The sequence below is a fragment of the Salvelinus namaycush genome, chromosome 29 (genome assembly GCF_016432855.1).
Source record: "Salvelinus namaycush isolate Seneca chromosome 29, SaNama_1.0, whole genome shotgun sequence".
NCBI lineage: Eukaryota > Metazoa > Chordata > Actinopteri > Salmoniformes > Salmonidae > Salvelinus > Salvelinus namaycush.
Window position 1 is genome coordinate 31,954,422 of NC_052335.1, and position 11,527 is coordinate 31,965,948.

The 11,527-nt window shown below is 46.6% G+C and overlaps 1 protein-coding gene across 1 annotated transcript in view; it reads right to left on the bottom strand.

Annotated features, from left to right (window-relative positions):
- LOC120024161 (coiled-coil domain-containing protein 85C-B-like) overlaps window positions 1-11,527 on the bottom strand; it is a 110,620-nt gene that overhangs the window by 14,004 nt on the left and 85,089 nt on the right. The window contains exons 2-3 of the mRNA XM_038968327.1: window positions 9,083-9,162; window positions 436-543 (exon numbers count right to left, since the gene is read on the bottom strand). Coding sequence (XP_038824255.1) covers window positions 436-543; window positions 9,083-9,162 — 188 coding nt within the window. The remainder of the gene's footprint in view (window positions 1-435; window positions 544-9,082; window positions 9,163-11,527) is intronic.

An 11,527-nucleotide genomic window follows, 5' to 3' on the forward strand; every position in this document is an offset into this window, starting at 1 on the left:
AAGGCCTGGTGAGTCTGTGGGTGGTTGAGATGTGTTAGAGAGAGAGTGGGAGAAAGAAAGGCAGAAGATGGGGGTAAGAAAAGAGGGTGAAGATGTGTATTCTGTAAGTAAAGAGAGGTGTGTGTGTGGGGGGGGGGGGTTCTTCTATCGTTGTAGGGACCCAAAATCCCCACAAGGATAGTAAAACAAGGAAAATTCTCCCTCGTAGGGAAAACTAAGGCTATGTTTAAATTTAGGGGTCAGGTTTAGGTTTAGGGTTACAATTAGGATTAGAATTAGGATTAGAATTAGGGTTAGGAGTTAGGTTTAGGGTTTGGGTTACAGGTTAAGGTTATGGTAAGGGTTAGGGGTTAGGAAATATAGGATTTTGAATGGAAATGAATTGTAGGTCCCCACGAGGATAGAAGAACATAACGTGTTTGTGTGTGTACTCACGTTGTGCAGTGCGTCCTGGCGTTGTGGCAGGGATGACAGCTGAGACTCAGAGTGGTACAGGGTCATCCCCTTCCTCAGGACACGCAGGTCCCCCGGGTCACACTGCTGCTGGGGAGTCAGAGAGGAGAGAGAGAGACGTCATCATACAAATCAAATCAAATCAAATGTATTTATATAGCCCTTCTTACATCAGGCTGGCCACACCAGCCTAAAACCCCAAACAGCAAGACAATGCAGGTGTAGAAGCACGGTGGCTAGGAAAAACTCCCTAGAAAGGCCAAAACCTAGGAAGAAACCTAGAGAGGAACCAGGCTATGAGGGGTGGCCAGTCCTCTTCTGGCTGTGCCGGGTGGAGATTATAACAGAACAATCCACCATAGGCCTACACACTTTTTTTTACCCATACACACGGCTGGGCCACAGAAAGAAACGCCTTTATGTTCTCTAGACCACTGTTCCCTGAGGGAAGGGAACCCATGTTCCTTATGACATTTCCCCATGTCACACAGTTGTGTGCGCAGTACGCTGCCAGCGCATGATGCTAGGAGAACCAGAGCTGTAAATAAACCCAGTGAGCTACGCGCGTGTGTCACGTCTGGCGCTCCTGTGTGTCATGGGACTGAATGCAGAACACAGCCTTCTCCCACAATGACATGCGCTCCAGAGATAAAATTAGCATTCCATCACTGCACCTCTGGCTCATGTTCCTTCACATTCCCCCCATCCCATCACTCTTCCAGCTCCCGAGTAGCGCAGCGGTCTAAGGCACTGCATCTCGGTGCTAGAGGCGTCACTACAGACACCCTGGTTCGATCCCGGGCTGTATCACAACCGGCCGTGATCGGGAGCTCCATAGGGCGTTGCACAATTGGCCCAGCGTCGTCCGGTTTAGGGTTTGGCCGGGGTAGGCCGGCATTGTAAAATAAGAATTTGTTCTTAACTGACTTGCCTGGTTAAATAAATACATTTGAAAAAAGTCCCTAATTTTCTCTTCTTCTACTCCTCCTTTACTCCTCCTTTACCCCTCCTTTACTCCTCCTTTACTCCTCCTTTACCCCTCCTTTACCCCTCCTTTACTCCTCCTTTACTCCTCCTTTACTCCTCCTTTACTCCTCCTTTACTCCTCCTTTACCCCTCCTTTACTCCTCCTTTACTCCTCCTTTACCCCTCCTTTACTCCTCCTTTACCCCTCCTTTACTCCTCCTTTACCCCTCCTTTACTCCTCCTTTACTCCTCCTTTACTCCTCCTTTACCCCTCCTTTACTCCTCCTTTACTCCTCCTTTACTCCTCCTTTACTCCTCCTTTACCCCTCCTTTACTCCTCCTTTACTCCTCCTTTACCCCTCCTTTACTCCTCCTTTACCCCTCCTTTACTCCTCCTTTACTCCTCCTTTACCCCTCCTTTACTCCTCCTTTACCCCTCCTTTACTCCTCCTTTACCCCTCCTTTACCCCTCCTTTACTCCTCCTTTACCCCTCCTTTACTCCTCCTTTACTCCTCCTTTATTCCTCCCCCTTCAGTCTTTTACCATTTTAGGTCCCCACGAGGATAGAAGAACATAACATGTGTGTTTCCCATGTGTGTTTCCCTTGCTCCTCACCTTTTACCATCACAACATTATTTCTCCCTTGCCTCCCAATGAAAACTGAGATCCTCCGTCTGTGCTTCCAGCCTCCACCAAGAATCCCACCTCCTTGGCATTATGCTTTATTTAATGAAACATACTTCCCAACTTCCACTTCAGCTTCTTATACTGCTGAGCGAGACAAACAGAACAATACACTATTGGTCTGTAAGACAGGCTGGCATCTCCTCATGGCAACAGCCCTGTTCCCCATCCATCACAATGTCCTGAGAGGTGACGGAACCCTGGCTCGGCGTCACACATCACTTCCTGTCTAAGTTATGATGAGGGGCCATGGTGAAACAGGCGGCCACGACACTAGGACAGGATGCGGTCCCCTCCTCTTCTCCTGTCCACTCTTAACAGACTGTTGAACTATTGTACAGCCGAGCCAGAGTAACACTACACTAGTCTTTCTAAAGAGGTGCATGTATGTCCGTGGACAGGGGGACTGTTATAATAACACACTTCAATACTCAAGTAGACAGAAGTCACTAAATATTCAAGTACCTTTAAAGTAGTGTTCAAGGCAGAGTTTTTTGTGAATATGCTAAATAGGGGTGTGCCAACCTCTTTCCATTGTGTCCAGGTCTTTCCATTGTTGTGTCTAGCCCACTGCCTACTCGCTCTTTACACATTTTGAAGTGTAAACCACACAATAAAGCCCGTTAATAGGGTCTACATTCCATTGGTAATCTCGTATTGTTTCCTTTACAATAAACTCAGTTTCACTGCTTCACATTCACAACACATGGACGTGGGAAATATCTCCACAGAACATGAGAAGTAAATCTCTCCACAGAACAGGAGAAGTAGAAATTACAATGGCTAGTATTGTGACATGTTAACTTTACTACATATCTCTGGAGTATTGAGTAAATACATTAAATACCTTATCATTAGGTGTAGAAATCTACCTCAATTTCTTTCCAGTAAGTAAGTTACTTTCTCCATAAATCTATAACAATGTAAGTTACTTTCTCTATTAGTCTATGACAATCTAAGTTCCTTTCTCCATAAGTCCATAACAATGTAAGTTACTTTTTCCATTAGTCTATAACATTCGAAGTTACTTTTCTCCATAAATCTATAACAATGTAAGTTACTTTCTCCATTAGTCTATAACATTGTAAGTTACTTTTCTCCATTAGTCTATAACAGGTACTCTCAAACTGGGGTACGCGCAATGCCATCGGGGGTACGCCAAATAAAAATTCACATTACATTTTTTTTTTTGTGGTACAACACAACACACTGTAGTATAACACTCACCTCCCAGGCCTCGGTACAACACAACACACTGTAGTATAACACTCACCTCCCAGGCCTCGGTACAACACAACACACTGTAGTATAACACTCACCTCCCAGGCCTCGGTACAACACAACACACTGTAGTATAGCACTCACCTCCCAGGCCTCGGTACAACACAACACACTGTAGTATAACACTCACCTCCCAGGCCTCGGTACAACACAACACACTGTAGTATAACACTCACCTCCCAGGCCTCGGTACAACACAACACACTGTAGTATAACACTCACCTCCCAGGCCTCGGTACAACACAACACACTGTAGTATAACACTCACCTCCCAGGCCTCGGTACAACACAACACACTGTAGTATAACACTCACCTCCCAGGCCTCGGTACAACACAACACACTGTAGTATAACACTCACCTCCCAGGCCTCGGTACAACACAACACACTGTAGCACCTTAGAGTTGGCGAGGTACTTTATTTCTCTGTATCTGTGATAAACTATATATGCTACAGGGCTGAATGTGGGGAACATGATATGTTATGAGAGGATGGCTGACAGGTTGTTTTGTGTGACTCTAAGGTAAGTGTTAAACAAAGTACACTGTGACTGAATAAGCTTTAACACGGAACACTTGGCAACATCTTTTGAGCAACCAACCGCCATGTCTTGCTACGTAGGAGGATATTAGACAGGTGCTTTATCTGTGACGATCACAAAGCAGGGATATTATTATCTTACCAAAAGGTTTCTAAAGTAAAGTTAATATTAGGGGTCCTTATGTAAAAGGTACTGCAGGCCAATCTTTAGGTCTACTTATTAATTACTCTGAATTGCCCTGATGAAAAAAGTTTGGTGTCATTAGTTTCAGCCCACACACTTTGCCTACATAGTAATCTGAAGGGAGATAAAATAAGTGACAAAAAAATAATAAAATATCTGAATTAAAATATATTAAATCGCTTTTATGTCTTCAAAGCCAATACTTGAGTAGGTTTATTGGTACGGTGCTTGAAGTGAACTTACAGTGAAATGTTTACTTACAAGCCCTTAACCAACAAGGCAGTTTTAAGAAAATCCCTAAAAAAGTAAGTGATAAGAATAACAAATAATTAAAGAGCAGCAGTAAATAACAATAGCGGGGCTAAATACAGGCAGTACCGGTACAGAGTTAATGTGTCAATGTGCGGGGGCACCGGTGTCGAGGTAATTGAGGTAATTATGTACATGCAAGTAGAGTTATTAAAGTGGCTATGAATAGATAATAACAGACAGTAGCTGCAGCATGGGGAGGGGTGCAAATAGTCTGGGTAGCCCTTTGATTGGCTGTTCAGGAGTCTTATGGCTTGGAGGTAGAAGTTGTTTCGAAGCCTCTTGGACCTAGACTTGGCGGTCCCATACCGCTTGCCATGCGGTAGCAGAGAGAGCAGTCTATGACTAGGGTGGCGGGAGTCTTTGACAATTTTTAGGACCTTCCTCTGACACCGCCTGGTATAGAGGTCTTGGATGGCAGGAAGCTTGGCCCCAGTGATGTACTGGGCCATACGCACTACCCTCTGTAGTGCCTTGCAGTCGGAGGCCGAGCAGTTGCCATACCAGGCAGTGATGCAACCCGTCAGGATGCTCTTGATGAGCAGCTGTAGAACCTTTTGAGGATCTCAGGACCCATGCCAAATCTTTTCAGTCTCCTGAGGGGGAATAGGTTTTGTCATGCCATCTTCATGACTGTCTTGGTATGTTTGGACCATGTTAGTTTGTTGGTGATGTGGACACCAAGGAACTTGAAGCTCTCAACCTGCTCCACTACAGCCCCGTCGATGAGAATGGGGGTGTGCTCAGTCCTCCTTTTCCTGTAGTACACAATCATCTCCTTTGTCTTTATCACATTGAGGGAGAGGTTGTTTTCCTTGCACCACAAGGTCAGGTCTCTGACCTCCTCCCTATAGGCTCTCTCATCGTTGTCAGTGATCAGGCCTACCACTGTTGTGTCATCTGCAAACTTAATGATGGTGTTGGGGTCGTGCCTGGCCGTGCAGTCATGAGTGAACAAGGAGAACAGGAAGGGACTAAGTACGCACCCCTGAGGGGCCCCCGTGTTAAGGATCAGCGTGGCGGATGTGTTGTTCCCTACCCTTACCACCTGGGGACGGCCCGTCAGGAAGTCCAGGATCCAGTTGCAGACGGAGTTGTTTAGTCCCAGGGTCCTTAGCTTAGTGATGAGTTTTGAGAGCACTATGGTGTTGAACGCTGAGCTGTAGTCAATGAATAGCATTCTCACATAGGTGTTCCTTTTGTCCAGGTGGGAAATGGCAGTGTGGAGTGCAATAGAGATTGCATTATCTGTGGATCTGTTGGTGCGGTATGCAAATTGGAGTGGGTCTAGGGTTTCTGGGATAATGGTGTTGATGTAAGCCATGACCAGCCTTTCAAAGCATTTCATGGCTACAGACGTGAGTGATACAGGTCAGTAGTCATTTAGGCAGGTTACCTTAGTATTCTTGGGCACAGGAACTATGGTGGTCTGTTTGAAACATGTTGGTATTACAGACTCAGACAGGGAGAGGTTGAAAATGTCAGTGAAGACACTTGCCAGTTGGTCAGCGCATGCTCAGCGTACACGTTCTGGTAATCCGTCTGGCCCAGGGGCCTTGTGAATGTTGACCTGTTTAAAGGTCTTGCTCACATCGGCTGCGGAGAGCGTGATCACACAGTCGTACAGAACAGCTGATGCTCTCATGCATATTTCAGTGTTATTTGCCTTGAAGCGAGCATAGAAGTTATTTAGCTCGTCTGGTAGGCTCGTGTCACTGGACAGCTCACGGCTGTGCTTCCCTTTGTAGTCTGTAATAGTTTGCAAGCCCTGCTACATCCAACGAGCGTCGGAGCCGGAGTAGTACGATTCGATCTTAGTACTGTACTGACGCTTTGCCTGTTTGATGGTTCGTCGGAGGGCATAGCGGGTGTTTCTTATAAGCTTTCGGGTTAGAGTCCCGCTCCTTGAAAGCAGCAGCTCTACCCTTTAGCTCAGTGCGAATGTTGCCTGTAATCCATGGCTTCTGGTTGGGGTATGTACAGTCACTGTGGGGACGACATCCTAAATGCACTTACTGATAAAGCCAGTGACTGATGTGGTGTACTCCTCAATGCCATCAGAAGAATCGCGGAACATATTCCAGCCTGTGATAGCAAAACAGTCCTGTACTTTAGCATCTGCTTTATCTGACCACTTTTTTATTGATCGAGTCACTGGTGCTTCCTGCTTTAAGTTTTGCTTATAAGCAGGAATCAGTAGGATAGAGTTATGGTCAGATTTTCCAAATGGAGGGTGAGGGAGAGCTTTGTACGTGTCTTTGTGTGTGGAGTAGGTGGTCTATTTTTTCCCCCTCTGGTTGCACATTTAACATGCTGATAGAAATGAGGTAAAACTGATTTAAGTTTCCCTGCATTAAAGTCCCCGGCCACTAGAAGCGCCGCCTCTGGATGAGCATTTTCCTGTTTGCTTATGACAGAATACAGCTCATTGAGTGCAGTTTTAGTACCAACCTCAGTCTGTGGTGGTATGTAGATAGCTACAAAAAATACAGATGAAAACTCTCTAGGTAGATAGTGTGGTCTACAGCTTATCATGAGATACTCTACCTCAGGCGAGCAAAACCCTGAGACTTCCTTAGATATTGTGCACCAGCTATTGTTTACAAATATGCATAGGTCCCCGCCCTGTGTCTTACACAAAAATACAAAACATACTGTTCTATCCTGCCGATAGAGTTACCCGCCAGCTGTATGTTATTAATGTTGTAGTTCAGCCACACCTCGGTGAAACATAAGATATTACAGTTTTCAATGTCCCATTGGACTGGCCACCCCTCCCAGCCTGGTTCCTCTCTAGGTTTCTTCCTAGGTTCTGGCCTTTCTAGGGAGTTTTTCCTTGCCACCGTGCTTCCACACCTGCATTGCTTGCTGTTTGGGGTTTTAGGCTGGGTTTCTGTACAGCACTTTGAGATATTAGCTGATGTAAGAAGGGCTTTATAAATACATTTTATTTTATTTGTAGGATATACGTGCTTTCAGTTCTTCCCATTTATTTTCCAGCAATTGAACGTTAGCTATCAGAACGGAAGGCAAGGGCAGATTAGCCACTCGTCGCCTGATCCTTACAAGGCATCCTGATCTCTTTCCGCGAAACCTACGTTTCCTTGATACCTGAGTTGGTTTATGGTAAGGTTCTTGAAGGTGCTTGCCCTGAAGTAAACTGAGCTAATACCTGAGTTGGTTTATGGTAAGGTTCTTGAAGGTGCTTGCCCTGAAGTGAACTGAGCTGATACCTGAGTTGGTTTATGGTACGGTGCTCGAAGTGAACTGAGCCGATACCTGAGTTGGTTTATGGTACGGTGCTTGAAGGTGCTTGACCTGAAGTGAACTGAGCCGATATCTGAGTTGGTTTATGGTACGGTTCTTGAAGGTGCTTTCCCTGAAGTGAACTGAGCCTCACATAATAGCATAACATACAGCACAATGTTATGGCAAAGGATAAAAAATACAAAACATATTTAATGTTATAACATATGGCTGATGATTATGCTGAGATAGGTTTTAGGATTGATTATGCATGGGTTTAAAAGTGCATATAAGCCTACGTATACGGCAAGACAACACGTTTAATGTTTTGTTCACTAGCTGTGTGTGTGTGTGTGTGTGTGTGTGTGTGCGTGCGTGCGTGCGTGCGTGCGTGCGTGCGTGCGTGCGTGCGTGCGTGCGTGCGTGCGTGCGTGTGTGTGTGCGTGTTTTGATGTCATCTCGATATAGGGAAGCTGATGCACCTGACATGTTGATGTAAGGCGACATTTAGACTGGTCCCCCCCACCCCCCAAAACCAGGTGAACTCCTGGTGAACTAGAAGAGCCTCCCTCTCTCTCCCCCCCTCCCCCAAAACCAGGTGAACTCCTGGTGAACTTGAAGAGCCTCCCTCTCTCTCCCCCCCACCCCCCAAAACCAGGTGAACTCCTGGTGAACTAGAAGAGCCTCCCTCTCTCTCCCCCCCTCCCCCAAAACCAGGTGAACTCCTGGTGAACTAGAAGAGTCTCCCTCTCTCTCCCCCCCTCCCCCAAAACCAGGTGAACTCCTGGTGAACTTGAAGAGCTTCCCTCTCTCTCCCCCCCACCCCCCAAAACCAGGTGAACTCCTGGTGAACTAGAAGAGCCTCCCTCTCTCTCCCCCCCTCCCCCAAAACCAGGTGAACTCCTGGTGAACTAGAAGAGTCTCCCTCTCTCTCCCCCCCATCCCCCAAAACCAGGTGAACTCCTGGTGAACTGGAAGAGCCTCCCTCTCTCTCCCCCCATCCCCCAAAACCAGGTGAACTCTTGGTGAACTAGAAGAGCCTCCCTCTCTCTCCCCCCCTCCCCCAAAACCAGGTGAACTCCTGGTGAACTAGAAGAGCCTCCCTCTCTCTCCCCCCCTCCCCCCAAACCAGGTGAACTCCTGGTGAACTAGAAGAGCCTCCCTCTCTCTCCCCCCATCCCCCAAAACCAGGTGAACTCCTGGTGAACTGGAAGAGCCTCCCTCTCTCCCTCCCACCCTCCTCCCCTCTCCCTCCCACCTCCCCTCTATTGTGGGCGACATCACACCAGGGCTCTGTACTGTGTGTGCCTGTGTGTGTGTGCCTGTGTGTGTGTGCCTGTGTGTGTGCCTGTGTGTGTGTGCCTGTGTGTGTGCGTGCGTGTGTGCGTGCGTGCGTGCGTGCGTGCGTGCGGCCTCACCTGCGTCAAAAGCTTGTTGTTGTCGTCTTCCAATATCCTCATTTTGGTCTCCAGCTGTCTGATGTAGTTAGTGGAGGAGTCTAAACGAGGGAGAGGAGCAGAAGAAGAGAGAGAGAGGAGGAAGAGAGAAAGAGATTAGCTCCAGTTGCCTGGTAGTTTTTTCTTATAGCCCCGATGGCTAAAATAAAGTATTTTTCAAAACAAACGACAGTTGAATAACTGAATTCTGTCACTCATCCGGTGTTACATCTACGTTGATACAGCTTGTCTAAATGACGTTGCTACTTTACTTGAACCTGCTTTAGGTTCATTTTAGGGACAGCAACAGTGAGCAGAATCTAGGTGTGTGTGTGTGTGTGTGTGTGTGTGTGTGTGTGTGTGTGTGTGTGTGTGTGTGTGTGTGTGTGTGTGTGTGTGTGTGTGTGTGTGTGTGTGTGTGTGTGTGTGTGTGTGTGTGTGTGTGTGTGTGTGTGTGTGTATGTGTGTGTGTGCGGTGTGGGTGTTCCAATATGTTTTCCACAATGCCTCACACACATTTACAGAAAACAGATGAAAGTGGACATATCTGAAGCTAAAATGCTCTGACAACGTCTCAGAATCAGTCGCCAGGTGCTCAAGATCCAATTACATTCTGTTATTATACATGCAGAGGGAAAGAGAATCTCTCTCTCTCTCTCTCTCTCTCTCTCTCTCTCTCTCTCTCTCTCTCTCTCTCTCACTCACACACACACACACACACACACACACACACACACACACACACACACACACACACACACACACCCGATTGAGTCACCACTATGTACGTCAGAAGGCTCCATTAGGCTACATGCTGGGATCAGTCATCTAATCTCACTCATTAGGCTAGCTGCTGACACAAACAAGTCCAACCAGCTCCCGTCACACAGCCTGCTGTTCCAACCCCCACCACCAGGTGCTGTTATTCTGCAGAATTATCATTAGAGACAGAAGCAGGCCCTACAACAGCACTGGGCCATAACAACGATATTGATCTCTCTGTACCTACCTATCCCTTGAAGGAGAGATTGGTTTAAGGTCACACTAGCACCTTGGTGTTGGTAGATGTTTCCTGTAGGTCAGTAATGGATGAGTGCGTACAGCTTCTTTACTTTTCATTAGTAGCAGTCTAACCACTGTAATGCCAAGGCAGGGTTAGCTAACAGAACTACTGTAATGCCAAGGCAGGGTTAGCTAACAGAACTACTGTAATGCCAAGGCAGGGTTAGCTAACAGAACTACTGTAATGCCAAGGCAGGGTTAGCTAACAGAACTACTGTAATGCCAAGGCAGGGTTAGCTAACAGAACTACTGTAATGCCAAGGCAGGGTTAGCTAACAGAACCACTGTAATGCCAAGGCAGGGTTAGCTAACAGAACTACTGTAATGCCAAGGCAGGGTTAGCTAACAGAACCACTGTAATGCCAAGGCAGGGTTAGCTAACAGAACTACTGTAATGTCAAGGCAGGGTTAGCTAACAGAACTACTGTAATGTCAAGGCAGGGTTAGCTAACAGAACCACTGTAATGCCAAGGCAGGGTTAGCTAACAGAACCACTGTAATGCCAAGGCAGGGTTAGCTAACAGAACCACTGTAATGCCAAGGCAGGGTTAGCTAACAGAACCACTGTAATGCCAAGGCAGGGTTAGCTAACAGAACTACTGTAATGCCAAGGCAGGGTTAGCTAACAGAACTACTGTAATGCCAAGGCAGGGTTAGCTAACAGAACTACTGTAATGCCAAGGCAGGGTTAGCTAACAGAACTACTGTAATGCCAAGGCAGGGTTAGCTAATGGTTTAGCTCCTTGACTTTTCTGGCATGGTACAGAGTTGTTGGTGTCGGTTGGTGTGGTGGATAAAGAGGCAGAGAGTTAGCAGGGCTTCTGTCTTGTAATGCCCAGCTGGTTTAATCCTTTTTATGTCCCTTGTGACCTGGCCTTTAATCTGGCTTAATCTGTTCTGTTCTGTTCTGCTCTTTTCTGTTCTGCTTTGTTCTGTTCTGCTCTGTTCTATTCTGCTCTGCTCTGTTCTGCTCTGCTCTGTTCTGCTCAGTTCTGTTCTGCTTTGTTCTGTTCTGTTCTGTTCTGTTCTGTTCTGTTCTGCTCTGTTCTGTTCTGTTCTGCTCTGTTCTGTTCTGCTCTGTTCTGTTCTATTCTGTTCTAGTCTGTTCTGTTCTGTTCTGCTCTGTTCTGTTCTGCTCGGTTCTGCTCTGCTCTGTTCTGTAACACTGCAAATGGCTTTGGATAAAAGTGTCTGCTAAATTACCATATTATGAGCTAACCAAGGCCACAGAGGTCTGTGTTTACAGACAGTAGGAAGTACCAGACCAGAGAAATGGTACCGAGGCTTACTAAACCTAGGAAGAGCCCAGGATAAAGAAGCAGCTAACTGAACTCACTGCTAAGAGAAAAAGCAAATCCCAAAGCT